Source organism: Melanostigma gelatinosum, assembly GCF_949748355.1.
Source record: "Melanostigma gelatinosum genome assembly, chromosome: 6".
Lineage (NCBI taxonomy): Eukaryota > Metazoa > Chordata > Actinopteri > Perciformes > Zoarcidae > Melanostigma > Melanostigma gelatinosum.
Genome location: NC_136639.1, coordinates 27824370 through 27848380, shown reverse-complemented (window position 1 = coordinate 27848380; position 24011 = coordinate 27824370). Strand labels below are relative to the sequence as shown.

Here is a 24011-nt window from a genome sequence, read left to right as displayed (position 1 = left end):
GAATGAGTCATCCTGTATTAACGAGTCATCCTGTATGAACGAGTCCTCCTGTATTAACGAGTCCTCCTGTATGAACGAGTCATCCTGTATTAACGAGTCCTCCTGTATTAACGAGTCATCCTGTATTAACGAGTCATCCTGTATGAATGAGTCATCCTGTATTCACGAGTCCTCCTGTATTAACGAGTCATCCTGTATTAACGAGTCATCTTGTATGAATGAGTCATCCTGTATTCACGAGTCCTCCTGTATTAACGAGTCATCCTGTATTAATGAGTCATCCTGTATTAACGAGTCCTCCTTTATTAATGAGTCCTCCTGTATTAACGAATCATCCTGTATGAATGAGTCATCCTGTATTAACGAGTCATCCTGTATTAACGAGTCATCCTGTATGAACGAGTCATCCTGTATTCACGAGTCCTCCTGTATTAACGAGTCATCCTGTATTAACGAGTCATCCTGTATGAATCAGTCATCCTGTATTCACGAGTCCTCCTGTATTAACGAGTAATCCTGTATTAATGAGTCCTCCTGTGTTAACGAATCATCCTGTATTCACGAGTCCTCCTGTATTCATGAGTCATCCTGTATTAACGAGTCATCCTGTATTCACGAGTCCTCCTGTATTAACGAGTCATCCTGTATTAACGAGTCCTCCTTTATTAATGAGTCCTCCTGTATTAACGAATCATCTTGTATTAACGAGTCATCCTGTATTAACGAGTCCTCCTGTATTAACGAGTCCTCCTGTATTAACGAGTCCTCCTGTATGAACGAGTCATCCTGTATTAACGAGTCCTCCTGTATTAACGAGTCATCCTGTATGAATGAGTCATCCTGTATTAACGAGTCATCCTGTATTAACGAATCATCCTGTATGAATGAGTCCTCCTGTATTAACGAGTCCTCCTGTATGAATGAGTCCTCCTGTATTAACAAGTCCTCCTGTATTAACGAGTCCTCCTGTATGAACGAGTCCTCCTGTATTAACGAGTCCTCCTGTATGAACGAGTCATCCTGTATTAACGAGTCCTCCTGTATTAACGAGTCATCCTGTATTAACGAGTCATCCTGTATGAATGAGTCATCCTGTATTCACGAGTCCTCCTGTATTAACGAGTCATCCTGTATTAACGAGTCATCTTGTATGAATGAGTCATCCTGTATTCACGAGTCCTCCTGTATTAACGAGTCATCCTGTATTAATGAGTCATCCTGTATTAACGAGTCCTCCTTTATTAATGAGTCCTCCTGTATTAACGAATCATCCTGTATGAATGAGTCATCCTGTATTAACGAGTCATCCTGTATTAACGAGTCATCCTGTATGAACGAGTCATCCTGTATTCACGAGTCCTCCTGTATTAACGAGTCATCCTGTATTAACGAGTCATCCTGTATGAATCAGTCATCCTGTATTCACGAGTCCTCCTGTATTAACGAGTAATCCTGTATTAACGAGTCCTCCTGTGTTAACGAATCATCCTGTATTCACGAGTCCTCCTGTATTCATGAGTCATCCTGTATTAACGAGTCATCCTGTATTCACGAGTCCTCCTGTATTAACGAGTCATCCTGTATTAACGAGTCCTCCTTTATTAATGAGTCCTCCTGTATTAACGAATCATCCTGTATTAACGAGTCATCCTGTATTAACGAGTCCTCCTGTATTAACGAGTCCTCCTGTATGAATGAGTCATCCTGTATTCACGAGACATCCTGTATTAACGAGTAATCCTGTATTAACGAGTCATCCTGTATTAACGAGTCATCCTGTATGAACGAGTCATCCTGTATTCACGAGTCCTCCTGTATTAACGAGTCATCCTGTATTAACGAGTCATCCTGTATGAATGAGTCATCCTGTATTCACGAGACATCCTGTATTAACGAGTAATCCTGTATTAACGAGTCCTCCTGTATTAACGAATCATCCTGTATTCACGAGTCCTCCTGTATTAACGAGTCATCCTGTATTAACGAGTCATCCTGTATGAACGAGTCATCTTGTATGACCGAGTCATCCTGTATGAACGAGTCATCCTTTATTAATGAGTCCTCCTGTATTAACGAATCATCCTGTATGAATGAGTCATCCTGTATTAACGAGTCATCCTGTACTAACGAGTCATCCTGTATGAACGAGTCATCCTGTATTCACGAGTCCTCCTGTATTAACGAGTCATCCTGTATGAATCAGTTATCCTGTATTCACGAGTCATCCTGTATTAACGAGTCCTCCTTTATTAACGAGTCATCCTGTATTAACGAGTCCTCCTTTATTAACGAGTCATCCTGTATTAACGAGTCATCCTGTATTAACGAGTCATCCTGTATGAACGAGTCATCCTGTATGAACGAGTCATCTTGTATGACCGAGTCATCCTGTATGAACGAGTCATCCTTTATTAATGAGTCCTCCTGTATGAACGAGTCATCCTGTATGAACGAGTCATCCTGTATGAACGAGTCATCTTGTATGACCGAGTCATCCTGTATGAACGAGTCATCCTTTATTAATGAGTCCTCCTGTATTAACGAATCATCCTGTATGAATGAGTCATCCTGTATTAACGAGTCATCCTGTATTAACGAGTCCTCCTGTATTAACGAGTCATCCTGTATTAACGAGTCATCCTGTATTAACGAGTCATCCTGTATGAATGAGTCATCCTGTATTAACGAGTCATCCTGTATGAACGAGTCCTCCTGTATTAACGAGTCCTCCTGTATTAACGATTCCTCCTGTATGAACGAGTCATCCTGTATTAATGAGTCATCCTGTATTAACGAGTCCTCCTGTATGAATGAGTCATCCTGTATGAATGAGTCCTCCTGTATGAATGAGTCATCCTGTATGAATGAGTCCTCCTGTATTAACGAGTCCTGTATTAACGAGTCCTCCTGTATTAACGAGTCCTCCTGTATTAACGAGTCCTCCTGTATGAACGAGTCATCCTGTATTAACGAGTCCTCCTGTATTAACGAGTCATCCTGTATTAACGAGTCATCCTGTATTAACGAGTCATCCTGTATTAACGAGTCATCCTGTATTCACGAGTCCTCCTGTATTAACGAGTCATCCTGTATTAACGAGTCATCCTGTATGAACGAGTCATCCTGTATTCACGAGTCCTCCTGTATTAACGAGTCATCCTGTATTAATGAGTCATCCTGTATTAACGAGTCCTCCTTTATTAATGAGTCCTCCTGTATTAACGAATCATCCTGTATGAACGAGTCATCCTGTATTAACGAGTCATCCTGTATGAACGAGTCATCCTGTATTCACGAGTCCTCCTGTATTAACGAGTCATCCTGTATTAACGAGTCATCCTGTATGAATGAGTCATCCTGTATTCATGAGTCCTCCTGTATTAACGAGTCCTCCTGTATTAACGAGTCATCCTGTATTCACGAGTCCTCCTGTATTAACGAGTCATCCTGTATTAACAAGTCCTCCTGTATTAACGAGTCATCCTGTATTAACGAGTCATCCTGTATTCACGAGTCATCCTGTATTAACGAGTCATCCTGTATTAATGAGTCATCCTGTATTAACGAGTCCTCCTTTATTAACGAGTCATCCTGTATGACCGAGTCATCCTGTATGACCGAGTCATCCTGTATGAACGAGTCCTCCTTTATTAACGAGTCATCCTGTATTAACGAGTCATCCTGTATGAACGAGTCATCCTGTATTAACGAGTCATCCTGTATGAATGAGTCATCCTGTATGAATGAGTCATCCTGTATGAATGAGTCATCCTGTATTAACGAGTCATCCTGTATGAACGAGTCCTCCTGTATTAACGAGTCCTCCTGTATGAACGAGTCATCCTGTATTAACGAGTCCTCCTGTATTAACGAGTCATCCTGTATTAACGAGTCATCCTGTATGAATGAGTCATCCTGTATTCACGAGTCCTCCTGTATTAACGAGTCATCCTGTATTAACGAGTCATCTTGTATGAATGAGTCATCCTGTATTCACGAGTCCTCCTGTATTAACGAGTCATCCTGTATTAATGAGTCATCCTGTATTAACGAGTCCTCCTTTATTAATGAGTCCTCCTGTATTAACGAATCATCCTGTATGAATGAGTCATCCTGTATTAACGAGTCATCCTGTATTAACGAGTCATCCTGTATGAACGAGTCATCCTGTATTCACGAGTCCTCCTGTATTAACGAGTCATCCTGTATTAACGAGTCATCCTGTATGAATCAGTCATCCTGTATTCACGAGTCCTCCTGTATTAACGAGTAATCCTGTATTAATGAGTCCTCCTGTGTTAACGAATCATCCTGTATTCACGAGTCCTCCTGTATTCATGAGTCATCCTGTATTAACGAGTCATCCTGTATTCACGAGTCCTCCTGTATTAACGAGTCATCCTGTATTAACGAGTCCTCCTTTATTAATGAGTCCTCCTGTATTAACGAATCATCTTGTATTAACGAGTCATCCTGTATTAACGAGTCCTCCTGTATTAACGAGTCCTCCTGTATTAACGAGTCCTCCTGTATGAACGAGTCATCCTGTATTAACGAGTCCTCCTGTATTAACGAGTCATCCTGTATGAATGAGTCATCCTGTATTAACGAGTCATCCTGTATTAACGAATCATCCTGTATGAATGAGTCCTCCTGTATTAACGAGTCCTCCTGTATGAATGAGTCCTCCTGTATTAACAAGTCCTCCTGTATTAACGAGTCCTCCTGTATGAACGAGTCCTCCTGTATTAACGAGTCCTCCTGTATGAACGAGTCATCCTGTATTAACGAGTCCTCCTGTATTAACGAGTCATCCTGTATTAACGAGTCATCCTGTATGAATGAGTCATCCTGTATTCACGAGTCCTCCTGTATTAACGAGTCATCCTGTATTAACGAGTCATCTTGTATGAATGAGTCATCCTGTATTCACGAGTCCTCCTGTATTAACGAGTCATCCTGTATTAATGAGTCATCCTGTATTAACGAGTCCTCCTTTATTAATGAGTCCTCCTGTATTAACGAATCATCCTGTATGAATGAGTCATCCTGTATTAACGAGTCATCCTGTATTAACGAGTCATCCTGTATGAACGAGTCATCCTGTATTCACGAGTCCTCCTGTATTAACGAGTCATCCTGTATTAACGAGTCATCCTGTATGAATCAGTCATCCTGTATTCACGAGTCCTCCTGTATTAACGAGTAATCCTGTATTAACGAGTCCTCCTGTGTTAACGAATCATCCTGTATTCACGAGTCCTCCTGTATTCATGAGTCATCCTGTATTAACGAGTCATCCTGTATTCACGAGTCCTCCTGTATTAACGAGTCATCCTGTATTAACGAGTCCTCCTTTATTAATGAGTCCTCCTGTATTAACGAATCATCCTGTATTAACGAGTCATCCTGTATTAACGAGTCCTCCTGTATTAACGAGTCCTCCTGTATGAACGAGTCATCCTGTATTAACGAGTCCTCCTGTATTAACGAGTCATCCTGTATGAATGAGTCATCCTGTATTAACGAGTCATCCTGTATTAACGAATCATCCTGTATGAATGAGTCCTCCTGTATTAACGAGTCCTCCTGTATGAATGAGTCCTCCTGTATTAACAAGTCCTCCTGTATTAACGAGTCCTCCTGTATGAATGAGTCCTCCTGTATGAATGAGTCCTCCTGTATGAATGAGTCATCCTGTATTAACGAGTCCTCCTGTATGAATGAGTCCTCCTGTATGAATGAGTCATCCTGTATTAACGAGTCATCCTGTATTAACGAGTCCTCCTGTATGAATGAGTCGTCCTGTATGAATGAGTCCTCCTGTATTAATGAGTCATCCTGTATGAAAGAGTCCTCCTGTATTAACGAGTCCTCCTGTATTAACGATTCCTCCTGTATGAATGAGTCCTCCTGTATTAATGAGTCCTCCTGTATTAACGAGTCCTCCTGTATGAATGAGTCATCCTGTATGAATGAGTCCTCCTGTATGAATGAGTCCTCCTGTATTAACGAGTCATCCTGTATTAACGAGTCATCCTTTATTAACGAGTCCTCCTGTATTAACGAGTCATCCTGTATGAACGAGTCCTCCTGTATTAACGAGTCCTCCTGTATGAATGAGTCCTCCTGTATTAACGAGTCATCCTGTATTAACGAGTCATCCTTTATTAACGAGTCCTCCTGTATTAACGAGTCATCCTGTATGAACGAGTCCTCCTGTATTAACGAGTCCTCCTGTATGAACGAGTCCTCCTGTATGAACGAGTCCTCCTGTATTAACGAGTCCTCCTGTATGAACGAGTCCTCCTGTATGAACGAGTCCTCCTGTATGAACGAGTCCTCCTGTATTAACGAGTCATCCTGTATGAATGAGTCCTCCTGTATTAACGAGTCCTCCTGTATGAATGAGTCCTCCGGTACATTGAACTGATGCAGGTCATCTCTCTGGTTAAATCACTCTGCTTCTAATCCCTCAGAATAACTAATTCACTGACAACTTGGTTTCTTTTTCACTGAATATGACATACAGGATCAACAAACCTTTACCAACTACAACATTATTAATACAGTGAATTAATAAAAAAAAAAAAAACATAACCCTGAAAATACATGCTTGTATGAACTGTGAACGTTTATATTGTCTGATATATGATAAAACATCATTGTAACAGTCACTCTGACACAACCCATATTAATATGTTAACTGAGTATTTGGTGTATTTTGCACATCTTTACATTCTACATCATTCAGACACTCATGTGCTCTGAAACAGAACAAGGCACTGACTTGACAGTTTGTATCTTCTGTAAAGAAGGAACACAACAACTCCAACGACAGAAACAACTGCTGCAGCTCCGATCAGCACCGCCGTCCACTGGAAGAGAAACACACAACACATTCAGATGAGCTCTCCTCAAAAACGATCAGTCCACATGTTGTGACAGGGTGACAAGAACAGGAACACCAGAGTCAGTCATGTGTTACCAGTTCATCCTTTTCTCCAGTGCACTTCAAGACGCATTTAGTTACATTCATGCAAAAAAGCAATCTACAAACAACGGGCCTCATTCACCGATATCCTCCTAAGTTTGTTCTTCAATTTGTTGGCGTGGCGGGTCCGTCACACCAAGAGCCATCGCAACCAACCAGCCAGGAGCGGAAGTGGGTTCGAAAACATAACCAGCTGCCCGCACTGTCCACTTGCCTTCTTTTTTTGGAAAATTGTCAATAAGGACCAAAATAAATGATTAGTACGAATACTATGTAAAAAACAAAAAGACAAAACTTAAATACTTTAGAAGTGGAGGTACTTCTGTCATATTTAGAAGAATCAGTAGTGAATATATATAAATAATATAAAATATAAATCATTTCACTGAATTGTCCTGCAGCTTAAATGTTTTATTTATTGGTTTATTTGATAAGGGACAGTGCACATTAATAACAACATTGCTGTAAATGCACCAGAGTTATTAAGTATAGAGCCGAATCCAGGACAATAGTTTTGATCATTTGAAAAAAAAAAAGTGAACCTGAAAGTTCAAGTTGTGGTCTTGAACATTGAAAAATACAGCAATGAATTCTAAATATAAATGAGTGAATGAAACGTTTTTTGGGTTGAATATCATTTTGATTCAGTTCTGGAATTTCTTTTAATACATTTTACAAATTCATATATATTTTGATATTTGAGGTTTTTTTTGAGGCACTATTGAGCCATTTTGGCACACCCATGCACGAGACCCATAAAACATACACTTTTCCACCACTTCTGATGCATCGTGTCATTATTTGTTGAGCAAATTGAACACATTTTGTCTTAATGTCAGTGATTTCATGGTGATGTCTGTTCGTTACATTGTTTTAGCTGATTCACCTGTCGTGTCTTCAATATGTAGGACATTTTAAAATGTATATCTCCAAAGGCCAGAAACCTCCGCTGAGGCTCTTACATACACCAAAGCGTCTCATTCCGAATATTCTGAAGGGGTTTGTACACATATCAGTCACAGTTTTATACAATATTTTATTACTAAAAACAAGGTGAAAATGGATTTTACGAGTGTTGACAGTATTTCCTGATTCATGCGGTGATGAGAGATATCCAAACAAAACATTGGAGTCTACTTTGTCAACAAAGTAAAAGAAGACATTTGAAGCTGCCTTCATCCAATGCTCAGAATTCTGTTCAGGATATGCAAAAGAAAACATATGTGATAAGACAATGCATCATTTGCATATTTAAACAACATTTTCAGAAAATGTACAATACAATAAATAATTGTCTTAATGTAAGTAATCAACTGGGGGCGTTTCATGGTGATATCTATTCGTTCACTTTGTTTTACAGTGCGTCTCCCTAACGGTTGGTGAATGAGGCCCAAAGTCGCAGTCAAACCTCTGGAGTCAGAAACTGACTGTCGGTGGTTACCATGTTGGCCTCTGTCCTCTCCTCCATGAGCTGCGTCATCATGGCCCCGATCTCAGTGCCGAGTGGAAGCAAGCTCTGAAACATCAAGAACAGGAACAACACTGAGAGAACTAAATCAACTGGACATCGGAGCAGTCGTAAAAACTGTTAAAATCGTTTTCCTACATGTCTCGCTGAGGACAAAGACATGCATGGATGGAATATTGGGTCTGTCAGGCACAGGCCCAGGGGCCCAAAGTGTCAGGGGCCCCCTGGCCTTCACCTACACGATGTCACTCAGAAAGACTCAAAATGACCGCAAAGAGATATAATTATATATAAGAACTATAAAAGTTATGAAGAGACTCAAAACGACTAAGAAAAGAAGGAAAACAAACAAAGATACACAAAACAAATACTAAGAGATGCAAAATGAAAAAAGGGTCAAAACAACCAGACAAAAAAAGACCAAAATAACCACAAAGAGATATGAAACAACAACAAACAAACAACGGCTAAACAACGAGAGTATCTGTGCCTGGCCTGTGCTTTTCCTGGGACATTGATCTCAACATCAGGCCAAAGAAGTGCAATGAATAGGAACAACATACCGGTGTACTGCAGCTCTTCTCTTCACCATCGTCTTCCATTTCTGTCAAAACAGATAATGCCGTAAAACAACACAATCTAGAACAGTGAAATGAAAGAATTTAAACTTCAGACTTTCATTCATTTCACGAGGGAAGTGAATGTGCTTAATGAACTTAAGAATATGATTTGTTGCTATTATGGAATTATATTTTGATGAAGCTTTGAGATCAAAATAGCCCAGGACTCGAACCCTAGACCCTCGTGCATTGCTGCACCCATCTGCCCGCCACAGAGAATCTGGGGTAAAGATCAGCTGCTCCGCTCCAGAGACAGAGGGCACAAGCTCAATGCTGAAGCTCAATGCTGTAACCAGACACTGGCTGCACTCACCCGCTGCTGAACCCACCGACAGGCAGCCACACAAGCCTGCAAAACGCTGCACGTCCGTTCAGGGCCCGAGGAAAGATGTCGGCTGTCATGTTTAGTTTGTTTACCAGACACTTGTTGACTTCGCGCGTGTCCTGGGTCTGTCTTCTTGAGCCACACTCCATCAAATATGGAGGATGTTGTTGTTCGTGCTTTGTAGATTATAAATGCCGGATTGAAAAGTGTGTTTTACTAACAGTCTTATCCTATTTTGGTCGACGTGAGTGCGTTTGCAGGAGAGCACCAGAGCCACATATTTACAGAGTTTGGCGACAACACGGAGCATATTCCTGCTTGACGTAGTGATAAAGCAAAATAACTCACACTTCTACAGTTTGATATTTACTGATAGCTTACACGTTAACAGTACGAAGAGAGCCAACATGCAATTCCACACTTAGTTAACATAAATTGAACTTTGTTATAGCTAACGTAACGTTACCGTTCATTCTCACACACATGTCCGCAACAATGCGAGCGAAACTGAGTATGCATTGACAAATGAACAAATGAAGCTTCAGCGATATAACTGACGTTTACCAAACACTCCCCACGTACCTTTCTTGTATCAAAGTTTGTGTCTAATGCTACATGCCTGAGAACAGTGTCAAGCCTGTGCGGTGAAACAGTCTCAATATCCGGTAATGGCTTTCAAAGTAAAATCCGTATTGACGAACATCTAGATGACCCAGACGTGATGAAGGCATCAGAATCAGAATCAGAATCGGCTTTATTGGCCATGTGTGCTTACGCATACATAGAATTTGTCTCCGGTTTCCACTCCGCTCTCAATGTACAAACACACATTTACAATAAACAAGAAACATAGATGTATAAAGAATCAAAAAGGGCAGCAGAAAAAGGTTGTTCTGACCACACCAGAGGACCATCCGTTCAGCCTCCCGTCTGTACTCCCATCTGGACTGTGTTTAGAGGATGTAAGGTGCAATTCAATAGCTAGATGTTACTCTTCGGCGGTACACAGTATAGCTCTAGTTCCGCTCAACACTAACACAGAACTAGATAGAAACTTGCTTTGCGCATACTAATTGTGCCTTTTGAGCATGTATTTTGTCTTTAGTCGTAGTAAAGGTCATTAGGTACCCTTTAAGAGTATTGAGACCCTAAACCAAGGTGATGGCTTGATCCTCATCCGTAAATAGTTGAGTCTCAAGGTTTGTTAGATATGTTGGTGAAGAACGTCGCACTGGACGGTGAATTAGTAGGAACATATGTGTTGGTGTTGGCTTTGATGCTGTTGCCATTCTCACCCTAGGCTGGTCTTAAATGCCTTGACTGAGGAGGCACGAACTGTTGCTTGACTCAGGCTGTTCCATACTGGTGGTGTTCTACTAGAGCAGCGGTTCCCAAACCTTTTAGGCCGCGCACCCCCTTCTACATCCCGACCGGGTTCGCGCACCCCCCTCTGAATAAAAATAAATAAAAAAGCAACAGAGCCTATTTATAGCCGCATAGAAATCTGACCAATGAGAGTTTGCTCGCGCGTGGCGTTTGTTTACAATATTTAGTCCGCTGTTAAATGTTGCAGTATGAACACAAACCGAACAAAGGGGCAAGTGCAACATTGTATCATATTAATCCCTGAATCAGAACAAAGCAAACAAACTGAAGGTGTGAAAACGCCCTGAAACACTGCAACAAAGTTTCAATAACTTTCAGTGACACAAGGCGTCACTTTTAAAGAGCAATACAGATGCGAGCACACACGCACAGGCTCAGAGGCAGATTATCACATTTCATTTACAATTAATGAGCGACTAATGAAGCCAGGATGTCTTCGGACAAAGCATCGATGCGGTGCGACACAGTGTTGTTGGACACCGGGATCATGTCCAACTTTTTTGCTTCTTTCTCCCCAATCATACATTCCACCATCTCTCTGGCAGCTGGCGAGCTCACGTCTTCGGCGATTGTGTGCGGTAGCCCCTTTCTCGCTATTCTGTAACCAGATATGAAGCCCGTAGTGCGTCATTTATAGACCAACACATGAATGAGCAACACTTGTACACTTGTAGTGCAACAAAGAGGAGCCCATTGGTGTGTGAAGTGATTTTGGTCATGCTACACTTTTCGACAGTAAAGCTATTGATTATTATTTTTCATAAATATTCACAGAAATGTATAAAAATCATATTTTTTCAAAATAACACTTGTAGTACAACAGGAAGGAGCCCATTGATGTGTGAAGTGATTTTGGTCATGCTACACTTTTCAACAGTAAAGCTATTGATTATTATTTTTCATAAATATCCACAAAAATGTATAAAAATCATATTTTTTCAAAATAACACTTGTAGTACAACAAAGAGGAGCCCATTGATGTGTGAAGTGATTTTGGTTACATTATATTGCATGACAGTGAAGACATTGAATATTGTTGTAGAAAGTATTTTCGGCATTGCACTTTGTAGACGGTCCCTGCGCACTCGTCTCGCAGCCAGCCGCTCATTGAGACCAATGCCGATTGTCCAGCTCGGAGGAGTCCGTAAGACGGCCCGTTTTAATGAAATTGAGGTTGTAGCTTGTTGCCTACCTCACTACGGTTATAGGGAGGTATCGTTTGTATTTTAGCAACGTTTCGTTAACGATTTATTGAACCGGGAAGTCCGAATCTGTCAATATCTTTCTAACTTTACCTAAGTGATTTGAAGCTGGTGGGTTGTGCCGTCGTCGTTCCTCATTGTGTAACGTTATGTGAGTTGTGGGTTGGTGTTCCCGAGGTGCATTGTTTTGCATTTATCTGCGTGAAATAACATGCACATTGTTTGGGCCCAAGATTGGAGATGCTCCAAATCACACTGAAGACTGCAGTGCTGCGTGTCATGTAGCTGTGATATGACTTCAAAGAGCTTAGTGTCATCGGCAAACATCAGGACAAAGTTGTTGAGGAAATTTTAGCTACTACGTAGCTCTGGCTAACTTGACGCACGTCCATCGGTAACAGTTTAGTACCAGTGTCTCTGATTGTGATTGGTGGTTGGTTTTGCCTTTCGGCCAATCACTGAGCACTTCCTTGGACAGCTCGGCACATTGCTCTCATCCGACCAACAGCGAACTCAAGGTGAGAGGAGTTCAATTTTGTAACAATGAATGAACTTATGGGACATTTTTAACAATAACATCTGAGCTGTAACAACTATTTCAGTAACGTCAAATGTTAGCTCTCTTGCAAGCATGCGCTATAACAGCGTTAGCTAGCTAACGTAATGAGCTAACTGTTAAAACAAAGCTTTCAGTTGTCCTCTTACCTAGCTAACTGCTAGCTAAATCAGAAATGTTGAGCAGGTTTTCATCACCTGAACCCATTTTACTACATGACGAACAATGCGTGCATACCAGGTAACGTTAAAGCTAACAGTCGTAGTCGGTTCAGTAGTGTTATCAAACAAACGGAGACGATGTAACGTTACGCGTATCAGAAGATGATTGATCCCCTGGCTGCCATACTTTATTCCCACGTTCATACGAGGATATAACGCGACATCATTCGTCAGTTCTGAAAACCGTGTTGGTGGCAGAATCTGTGCATTCTTTGGGGTTGTACGTATCGCTTGAATACACGTGTAAACCATAATTTATTCTCCACAGGGTTTCTCTGAACGCTGTGGCACGATGGGTGTGTTATCCACGTTGATGAGGGGTCTGGTCAGAGGAGCAGACAGGATGGCTGAGTTCACCAGCAAGCGGGGATCAAGGACTCATAATAAAGGCAGAGGCGCCAGGCCCACTGGTCTGAGGCTCTCCAGCAGGAAGTTTCTGTCCATACGGACCATGATACCAGAGTTTGTGGTGCCTAACTTGGAGGCCTTTAAACTGAAACCCTACGTGTCGTATCGCTCTCCTCGAGGAACGGAGCCTCCACTCACAGCACAAAGTGTGTTTGCTGACGTTGTGGCCCCTCAGATCAAGAAAGACTTTGAAGAGGGCACTTTCAGCAAAGGACAGCTGGAGAAATATGGTTTTGAGCCCAAACAGGAGGGCAAGCTCTTCAAACTTTATCCCAAGAACTATGTGCGCTGAAGATGGACTCAGTGTTAGGTATTTGCAAAGACTGCTGTGTAGACTGAAAGCTGCAGACTAACGGGGATGATACCTTCACAAATGGGACTGTTATATTTAGAAAGATATTTGTTCCTACAAGTGATTGACTTTTCTGTTACTTAATCATCTGGCAAAATAAATGGTACGGGTCTATGATCTGTGCTGTAGAGTTGTGCATTTGTCATTGTAAAGGTTATAAAGTATTGGTAACAATAACACTGTGCTGAGGCTAGTCATAGTTATTCTTCATTCTCTTATACTGAGACAATATAGTAGTTCATTTTTCTCAAAGCCCCTTGATTTTATAGACATGACTCCAAGTTAAGACACAGTGAACCTAGAACTTGATAATGTAGCTTTATTGGTCAGGAAGTGTAACCAGCTATTTTAAATGTAGTTATACTACTGTGATAACACTTACAAAATCATGAGTTGAAGATCACCACATATGCTGGCAGTACACTCTTTACAATTGCAAAAATGGGGTGTATATACACACACACACCGGTATATAAATATAAAGAGGTTCATTACTCAGGAGCCTTCAACCTGCTAATCTGAGCTAAATCATCACGCATCAACCCATCCAACATGTCAATGCTGAACTGAACCCAGGAGTCCTAAGGTAGAAGGGTGCAAATGAAGAGAATTTCCTTTGAGGACCAATTCACACACATTGCATGGAGTCAAGAAAGTTGTTTTTGAGAACAATTGTCCTTAACACGGCTATAATGAAGAACAGGTTTGTGGGTAAATGGTGGTGTTGATCTTTCTGCTACAGGGCAAACAGTGAGGATTGTAAGCAATTTGTTTGAATACAAGCTTATGAAAACCGTTAATTAAAAAATACAAGGTTTTCCGAATTGCATATTCTGTGATAAGTCTGGGGACTATTTGTTGGGCTATACATTCTGCAGAACTTGGTATATTTCTATCGTGTCGGTGCAGCCAGTGCTCCAGCCTGGTCAGCATGGCTCTGATTCCAGTTGAGCCTGATCTGGAGTCCAGTCCCAGCGCCACACATGCAGCATATGGTCATAGAAGGAGCAGCTTGCCAGCACATAGGACAGTGAATGGGCATCCTCATTAGGCATCGGGGCAGGGCCTGCAGTAGGGGTGAAAGGGGGTGCTGCAATGCCCTCTGGGATGTATCGTCCTGCATCATCCTCCAGGGAAGTGTCAAAGCTGGCGGTGGGAGATTCATACTGAATCCTCAAGTGACCTCCACTCTCTGCGAGGCTTTCCTTTGGTTCTGCAGCAACAGGAGAGCAGGGAGCCGGTTCCTCCAGGGACAGCCGGGACCAGTCGGCTCCGTACGCCAGGGAGTTGTGCAGGATGTAGGAGGCTAGAACCGGACACGCTCCTCCACCGCCCTCTGGACAAAGACAGGAACACATTGATGTTTCACACAATAATTCTTACGGGCAGAATCATAACTTCCTTAATATTGGGCTGGGGTCTTATTTATTAAACAGTTCATAGGATCCAAATTACTAAATATTCAGATTTATAAAACCTTTCATACACTTGAGCCGAATTTGAGTTGATTTAATATTGTTTACAATTGAAAGTTATAGTTATGGCTTACTAGCACAAATATGACTGCTGGTTTGAATGTTTATGATAAATCATATGTATGATACCTCTTGCATTTCATTTCTACGGTCTGGTTTAATGGAGCACCTCACCATCTGCGTCTCCATACCGTACGTACGCCGGGGTCACAGCTTCTGTACAGCTGCATCCTGGTCCTTACGGGACACATTTCATTCATGCAACAATACCTCAGGCCGACGAACTGTTCCCTCATGTTTACCAGATCCTGGATCCCGATGTATTCAGCAATGAAGATGGAAGACTGCAATGCTAAACTGCTTTTGGTCTGACAAAGCCTGTGTCCTCTTTCAAGTTCCAGAGCAATGTGTCGCTCTCATTTTATTTCAGTTAATTTTCTGTATGAGGCGAGCCTGGTGTCATTACATTTAATGAATCAGGAGGCCAAACTAAAACTTGGTACCTTGGTTAACTAACTGAATGATGAACAAACAATAAAAAGGAAAAACAGAGTTCATGGAGTTCCCTCCTCCATACTCACCTAGCGCCTGCTGGCAGTGGAGGATGTGGAAGTCATTGTGCATGCAGGCTGCCAGCAGCAGGTGCTGATCAGTCGGATGCCACTTCAGCCTCCACACTCCACCGCCCACTGGACTTTCACTGAGAGGATGTCGCATGTTCCTGCCATCCCACAGCAAAACCTGCTCATCATAGCTGCAAACACAGAAGCCCAGAACACAAGACGGGCACATGACTGAAGGACTGAGCCATCTGATTGTTCAAGACAAGAAGAACAACGACAGAGGAAGACGTGGAAGTAAAAGGTCATTCATTTACCTGCCTGTAGCCAGGATGTGCTCCCGGTGGGGGTTGCTGTGTATACTGCACACACCCATTGAGTGTCTTCAAGAGAACAGACCACAATTTGTCAGTGTGCTTCGCCTGAACGGACAGACCAAAAGATTGCTGGTGAAACTACCTTTTACTGGTGAAGGTGGGGCAGGAGGGACCAGCCCTGAGATCCCAGCCTTTCAGTTTGCAGTCATCACCACCTGTTGAAGAATATGACACACACACACACACACACACACACACACACACACACACACACACACACACACACACACACACACACACACACACACACACACACACACACACACACACACACACACACACACACACACGGGTTGTAGCTGCTGCAGTAGTGGCCTAATCACACCATGCATTACATTGATGAGCGATTGCACTGATTGGCTGCAAAGCAAAACCATAGAAATGAATACAGAAGGATTATTATTTTTATTTATTATTATTATTTTGGTTACTTAAGCTCGGATTGGTTATTTACTTCAAAAATATTTGTTGTAATACTTGTTGAAATTCTCTTTACAATCCTGACAGCGATCAATGAATCGAATGCTGACAAACAAAGAAATGGGAGGGGCTTTGGGGGGAAGCGTGAAGGGACAGGCTGTCAGTGTTGCTGACTTGGCAACTTTCAGAGCTAGTGCGGCTAACTACTTTCATTGAAAAAGGTTTATAGTTTCAGGTTTATAGTTAGGGCCGGCTCAGGTTTCTTCCTCTTTCCTCCCCGTTAAAGGGTTTTTTGGGGGAGTTCTTCCTGTGCTGTTGTGAGGGTCCTGGGACAGGGGATGTCATATGTGTACAGATTGTGATTTTGGGCTCTACAAAATAAATTGAATTGCTAGTTTCCCAACATTACCAACACTAACTTTAAGGTGTGGAGTATCTATGCACCTCCATAACACAGTTACTGTTTTTATTCCAAACATAGACCCATCCTAATCAAATCTAAGCAGGCTGACAGCCACAAGAACAACAATTGAGGGCCATAAGAAAATGTCAGCTTGGGGCTCCAAAGAGTGCTTATTAAAAATGTGGCAGATTAATGATTGAAGTGAATGTTACCAGAGTATACCAGCTGTGTGTCCCAGTAGGAGAAGGCTGAGATCCAGGCCTCAAAGTCATGGGCCTTCCACTGTGACAGAGCCGTCAGAGCGCCTTCAGCCAGGGAGAGCACACTGACGCAGCCTGCAGAGTCACTGCACACCAGCCGCACATCACTGCTGCTGACACAAACAGGGGACCTGACCAGCAGCCTCCAACACACTCATGTCATAAAAGCAGCTTAATATTTGGTATATTTAGACGAGGGCTTTATGTGCGTACATAATGTTACTGACAATGTAACATTCATACGGAGAGTCTTTTGTCACAGAGATATGACTCAAGAATAATAAAAATAGGAATAAAGTTGACTCAGTTGTAATAAGCTGAATCAACATTTGCTTTTGATGGTCAGTCATTGAACAGAAAACTGCCCAGAAGCAGAGGTGCAGGGGCTCGGGCTCTGGACCACGGCGGGTTTGTTACCTGTCCATCCTTCCGGTGGACCAGTCTAACGACAGAGCCAGCCGCTCTGCTCCCACCTCCACGCAGCACAGAGGCTCCAGTCTATGGCCTCCTTCCTATTGGATACACACACTTCCACATCACACCAAGTCTTATAATACATAGTAACAGACTAACACATCATTTTACATCAGCCGCTTCAGCATGTCTGGTTCACTCCGGCTTGTCCTCGTCTCTAAACAGACTGAAGCAGCAACAGCACAGCAGCGGTGACAGCTGATCATGTTGGGTGTTGTTGACACTGTGTCCAGTGTTTTATTGGACAGCAGTATGTTATGAGGCCTTTGTCCATCCAGAACAAACGTCTTCAGAACATAATGCAGTCCAGCACACATACCAAAGTCTACAGCTTGAAAAATAGCAATTAAAAACGACACCACTGTTGTATTGGACCGCAATTACACTGCGATTGTAAATGTTTCAGCTTTTTTGGCCACCAGGTATGTTTGTTTATATAAGACACAGGGGCACTCAAGCGTCTGAGTTGGTGTTTGGCCATGTCTTAAAGGCAATGCAAGACAATGTCATTCATTTTTATACCACATTTTCTACACTTTGGCAGTTTAATGTACTTTACAAGTTGCATAATAAATTAAATGAGAAAGGATTTAAAAAAGCACCTGCAGACAATGCTACATCGGTATTATAACTGAGTTTGGTTGGAATTATGCTCTTTGCTTATCAGAAAACGGCACATTTGGACTTATTACTGTGGTTGAAAAGACAGTCTTCCACCAGTGTTGATCTCAGAGGCTGACATATTCAACGATGAGGTGTCCCATCAAAAACCTTACGTGCTGATTCTGTAGACAAACATCAACTATATACCTAAAACCTCACTTGCTGTGATTCCTCTGATGCCACATTTCTCACCTGACTGTCTGACAGCGTGTACAGCTGCAGCTCTCCAGTGGCAGCTGCCATTCCCAGCACGGCCCCCCCTGACAGTGGCACATGACACCTGAGAACATGCAGGAGAATCAACCAGAAGCAAGCAGAGCGTTGCATCAAAAGCCACACTGGTCAAACCTGATTTCTTACCATTTTAAATCTAAAATGGCCGCTGTGTCAATGCGCTGTAGCTCAGTGAGAGGAGGGCTCATGGATCCCTCCCGCCGAAATTCAAAAAGGTACAAACGACCAGTCCGGATTGGAGGGGCATCCTCCTCCCCTGCCTTCAGGAAGTAGGTAAACGGGACATCATTAGTCAACAGTCAGACACCAACAGGAGCACGACAGACTGCTGCCCCAGTATGGACCCGCTTCTGCTGCAGACATTTAAATCACATACACGCGTGGACAAAATCAAGCGATTCCTGTAACTCTCAGTGAGACTTCTGCACCCGTCAGCAGATATTGTGGCCCACTCCTCGTGAGCAAACTGCTCCAGCTGTCTCAGGTTTGAAGGGTGCCTCCTCCAGACTGCATGTTTCAGCTCCTTGCACAGATGTTCAATCGGATTTAGATCGGGGCTCATAGAAGGCCACTTCAGAATAGTCCAATGTTTTGCTCTTAGGCATTCTTGGGTATTTTTAGCTGTGTTTTGGGTCTTTATCCTGTTGGAGGACACATGACCTGCGACTGAGACCAAGCTTTCTGACACTGGGCAGCACATTTCACTCCAGAATGCCTTGGTAGTCTGGAGATTTCCTTGTACCCTGCACAGATCAAGACACTCTGTGCCAGATGCAGCAAAGCAGCCCCAGAACACAACCGAGCCTCCTCCATGTTTCACAGTAGGTACAGTGTTCTTTTCCTTGTTTGCTTCATTTTTGTGTCTGTAAACAGAGCTGATGAGCCACAAAGCTCCAGTTTTGAGACTGGAATTTGCCAAAATGCATATTGACGAGCCACAAAGCTTCTGGGAGTATGTCCTTTGGACAGATGAGACTAAACTGGAGCTTTTTGTGCTCCGTTAACTCCGTACTCCAGCAGCACCGATTAACACAAACCGATTAACACAGGGTGCACCTGGAGAGTACAGGGTGCACCTGGAGATTACAGTGTGCACCTGGAGAATACAGGGTGCACCTGGAGATTACAGGGTGCACCTGGAGATTACAGGGTGCACCAGGAGAGTACAGGGTGCACCAGGAGATTACAGGGTGCACCAGGAGAGTACAGGGTGCACCTGGAGAGTACAGGGTGCACCTGGAGATTACAGGGTGCACCTGGAGATTACAGGGTGCACCTGGAGAGTACAGGGTGCACCAGGAGAGTACAGGGTGCACCAGGAGATTACAGGGTGCACCTGGAGATTACAGGGTGCACCAGGAGAGTACAGGGTGCACCAGGAGAGTACAGGGTGCACCTGGAGAGTACAGGGTGCACCAAGAGATTACAGGGTGCACCTGGAGAGTACAGGGTGCACCAGGAGATTACAGGGTGCACCAGGAGATTACAGGGTGCACCAGGAGATTACAGGGTTCACCAGGAGATTACAGGGTGCACCAGGAGATTACAGGGTGCACCAGGAGATTACAGGGTGCACCAGGAGATTACAGGGTGCACCAGGAGATTACAGGGTGCACCTGGAGATTACAAGGTGCACCTGGAGAGTACAGGGTGCACCTGGAGAGTACAGGGTGCACCAGGAGATTACAGGGTGCACCAGGAGATTACAGGGTGCACCTGGAGATTACAAGGTGCACCAGGAGATTACAGGTTGCACCTGGAGATTACAGGGTGCATCAGGAGATTACAGGGTGCACCAGGAGATTACAGGGTGCACCTGGAGATTACAAGGTGCACCTGGAGAGTACAGGGTGCACCAGGAGATTACAGGGTGCACCAGGAGATTACAGGGTGCACCAGGAGATTACAAGGTGCACCTGGAGAGTACAGGGTGCACCAGGAGATTACAGGGTGCACCAGGAGATTACAAGGTGCACCTGGAGATTACAGGGTGCACCTGGAGATTACAGGGTGCACCAGGAGATGACAAGGTGCACCAGGAGATGACAAGGTGCACCAGGAGATTACAGGGTGCACCAGGAGATTACAGGGTGCACCAGGAGATTACAGGGTGCACCAGGAGATTACAAGGTGCACCTGGAGATTACAGGGTGCACCAGGAGATGACAAGGTGCACCAGGAGATGACAAGGTGCACCAGGAGATTACAGGGTGCACCAGGAGATTACAGGGTGCACCAGGAGATTACAAGGTGCACCTGGAGAGTACAGGGTGCACCAGGAGATTACAGGGTGCACCTGGAGATTACAAGGTGCACCTGGAGAGTACAGGGTGCACCAGGAGATTACAGGGTGCACCAGGAGATTACAGGGTGCACCAGGAGATTACAAGGTGCACCTGGAGAGTACAGGGTGCACCAGGAGATTACAGGGTGCACCAGGAGATTACAGGGTGCACCTGGAGATTACAGGGTGCACCTGGAGATTACAGGGTGCACCTGGAGATTACAAGGTGCACCTGGAGAGTACAGGGTGCACCAGGAGATTACAAGGTGCACCTGGAGATTACAGGGTGCACCAGTAGATGACAAGGTGCACCAGGAGATGACAAGGTGCACCAGGAGATTACAGGGTGCACCAGGAGATTACAAGGTGCACCAGGAGAGTACAGGGTGCACCAGGAGATTACAAGGTGCACCTGGAGAGTACAGGGTGCACCAGGAGATTACAGGGTGCACCAGGAGATTACAGGGTGCACCAGGAGATTACAGGGTGCACCTGGAGATTACAAGGTGCACCTGGAGAGTACAGGGTGCACCAGGAGATTACAGGGTGCACCAGGAGATTACAGGGTGCACCAGGAGATTACAAGGTGCACCTGGAGAGTACAGGGTGCACCAGGAGATTACAAGGTGCACCTGGAGAGTACAGGGTGCACCAGGAGATTACAAGGTGCACCAGGAGATTACAGGGTGCACCTGGAGATTACAGGGTGCACCAGGAGATGACAAGGTGCACCAGGAGATGACAAGGTGCACCAGGAGATTACAGGGTGCACCAGGAGATTACAGGGTGCACCAGGAGATTACAAGGTGCACCTGGAGATTACAGGGTGCACCAGGAGATGACAAGGTGCACCAGGAGATTACAGGGTGCACCAGGAGATTACAGGGTGCACCAGGAGATTACAGGGTGCACCTGGAGAGTACAGGGTGCACCTGGAGAGTACAGGGTGCACCTGGAGATTACAAGGTGCACCAGGAGATGACAAGGTGCACCAGGAGATTACAGGGTGCACCAGGAGATTACAGGGTGCACCAGGAGATTACAGGGTGCACCAGGAGATTACAGGGTGCACCAGGAGATTACAGGGCCTCTGGGCAGTCCATTGGTAATCCAGCAGCCTCATCCTGGCCGTTGCCGATGAAAGTAAAGTAAAGCATGTCATGTTACTGTTAGTTCTAGTCAGAGTAATCCAGTGTGGTCCATAAGAGCAGAATCAATGACACTGTACTGTGGAAGCAATGTGTCCCTGTGGACAGTAGCACTATAATAAGGCTTGATGTCATACTGTGTTTACAGACAGGGAACACTTGGCACTACTGATGAATACACAATGGATGAAAATAGGTCAGACAGCATAGAAGTGTTGTTGGGGTTCTGTTCATACAACAGGTAATGGAATGCACCGGGACTGTTCGGATGTAATCTCACCCCTTTTTGTAGCTGATATGTCCCGCAGGCCAGGATGTCGTGGCTCGATGCAACAGGACACCACTCCACCGTGTCAGCACTCAGCTCCGTGTCCACCACCTGTAGATTGCGGGTCTTTGACTTCCAAGCCATGACCGTCTGCTTTGCATTACGTTACTGTACTGGTGCAATAACTAAAAAGCAAAATGATGTCCCGTTACGCCAGGATATCAAAAGTAAACTCAATTTATAGACTCAAGTATATTAAGTACTTCGTACGTTGGACTTTAAGTAATACCATCTAAATGTAGCTAACTTCCAGTAGGCTATCTGAGCTAACTAAATAATCTCTTTGGCAGTTAGCTGGCAAGCTACAACTTACTGCAGTCTCACGGAGACCAAACTGTGAACAGTTAGACTCTACAGATAGTGAACTGATAGTCAACGAGTGAATAACAGGGCCAGAGTTCTGCTAATATATGTTTTAACACGGAATATCCACAGAACAAATCATTGTCAACAAAACTCACATGGGCGCCAGACGTCCCGACTCGACCAGTGTCTGCGTCGTTACGTCACCGCTCGTCGAAAGGGTGCATTCAGGGACCACTGCAAAACAGCAAAATAAATCGGAAACTAGAGCATGTGACTGACAAAGGGGGAATCGGCTCGCCAGTTTAACACACATACAGTGTATGGTTCATCATGTGCTTGGATCGATAACGTAGTGTTGAATACCGACTCCCCATTGTTGTTACGGCTACAGAGACAGCTAAAATAATGATTGTGGTTACAGGTATCACAACAAAGGTACTACATGGATTCATATTATACTCCTTTAGCTATCACGAACCCCTGCATCGTGAAATAAAATCCATTACAAATGGCACCATCAAACTACCAATCCACCTTTGTCAACTTTTGCTTGTTTTATTCTGAAGGGATTTACCGGAACTGTTGTGGTAATGTATTATAATGATGTTGGTCACGTCCGCCACACCATAATACGACTTTCTAGTGGTAATTTATGGAATCAGTCGACAGGTATTTTGTGTTTTAACAATATTGCTCATGCCACTGCCTTGACTCACGGTAAATTTGATGGGATGTATGAGAATGGTGGTTATCGTCATGGATATACTCTGGCCTCAGTGTGTAACAACATATTGGTCTATTTACCAAAGGTTGACCTTTATTAGTCCCCAAGGAGCAATTGTCTTTGCAAATGTATTTACAATCAAGAGTGTAAACTGCCTTGAAGTGGCTAAAATGTGTAACTACATAGTTGTATATGGGTGAAAGTTTTGAATATTGTCATATTGCCAGCTCAGGAAGTTCACCCTGCACGAGGAGCTGCTCATCCAGTTCTACACTGCAGTCTTCCAGTCTATTCTGTTTTTTAACATACACACATAATCACTGTCAAATACAAATCCATCCGCACATTGTCAGGTCTGCAGAGAGGATCATTGGTTCCAGCCTGCCCTCCATCCTGGACTTATCCACATCCAGAGTCAGGAAACGGGCTGGAAAGATCACTGCAGACCCCTCACACCCTGGACACAAGCTGTTCCACTCCTCGTTTTTTATGTTTTTATATATTTAAATTTGTGTCCTGTTTATTTGTAAATTCTACAGAGAGCAACGAACAACCGGAGTCAAATTCCGTGTATGCCGACTCTACATGACCAATAAAGCTGATAAAGCTGCAAAGAGTGCGAATGCAAATCGGAAGTTGATCTGAAAAGGAAGAGGACAGGCACACACCTGGAATCTTGCTCTGGTGATGTTGTTGTAGGTTTTATATCTTGCAGGTGTGTAAATAGGGACTCAGGAAACGGGGCACTGCTCCAATTTCAAGCAAAATGTGCTGCAATAGTTTTGAATCATTAGATATCAAAATACCGGCATCTGCTGGCCAA

General features: G+C 43.7%; 3 protein-coding genes across 5 annotated transcripts in view; 1 reads left to right on the top strand and 2 right to left on the bottom strand.

Annotated features, from left to right (window-relative positions):
* Positions 1-9932, bottom strand: part of pnpla7b (patatin-like phospholipase domain containing 7b) — a 96746-nt gene extending 86814 nt beyond the window's left edge. The window contains exons 1-4 of the mRNA XM_079269821.1: positions 9874-9932; positions 9026-9066; positions 8436-8510; positions 6791-6878 (exon numbers count right to left, since the gene is read on the bottom strand). Coding sequence (XP_079125947.1) covers positions 6791-6878; positions 8436-8510; positions 9026-9066; positions 9874-9892 — 223 coding nt within the window. The 5' untranslated portion in view covers positions 9893-9932. The remainder of the gene's footprint in view (positions 1-6790; positions 6879-8435; positions 8511-9025; positions 9067-9873) is intronic.
* Positions 9933-11901: 1969 nt separating this feature from the next.
* mrpl41 (mitochondrial ribosomal protein L41) lies at positions 11902-13821 on the top strand. The gene is made up of 2 exons (XM_079269742.1): positions 11902-12513; positions 13041-13821. The coding sequence occupies exon 2, from the start codon at positions 13065-13067 to the stop codon at positions 13470-13472; it is 408 nt and encodes a 135-aa protein (XP_079125868.1). The 5' UTR covers positions 11902-12513; positions 13041-13064; the 3' UTR covers positions 13473-13821.
* A 185-nt stretch (positions 13822-14006) lies between these two features.
* On the bottom strand, positions 14007-23878 carry dph7 (diphthamide biosynthesis 7). Of its 3 annotated transcripts, none has more exons than XM_079269739.1 (11): positions 23857-23878; positions 22620-22698; positions 22111-22283; positions 18525-18658; positions 18357-18444; positions 17445-17539; positions 16980-17140; positions 16027-16099; positions 15885-15950; positions 15589-15761; positions 14007-14868 (listed from the first exon to the last, which is right to left on the bottom strand). In XM_079269739.1, exons 3-11 carry the CDS (start codon positions 22240-22242, stop codon positions 14459-14461), a joined length of 1332 nt encoding a protein of 443 aa, XP_079125865.1. In that variant the 5' UTR covers positions 22243-22283; positions 22620-22698; positions 23857-23878; the 3' UTR covers positions 14007-14458. The 3 variants fall into 3 exon arrangements, with proteins under 3 accessions (XP_079125865.1, XP_079125867.1, XP_079125866.1); XM_079269741.1 differs by having other exon boundaries at positions 16980-17137; XM_079269740.1 differs by lacking the exons at positions 22620-22698; positions 23857-23878 and having other exon boundaries at positions 22111-22378.
* Between the last annotated feature and the right edge of the window lie 133 nt (positions 23879-24011).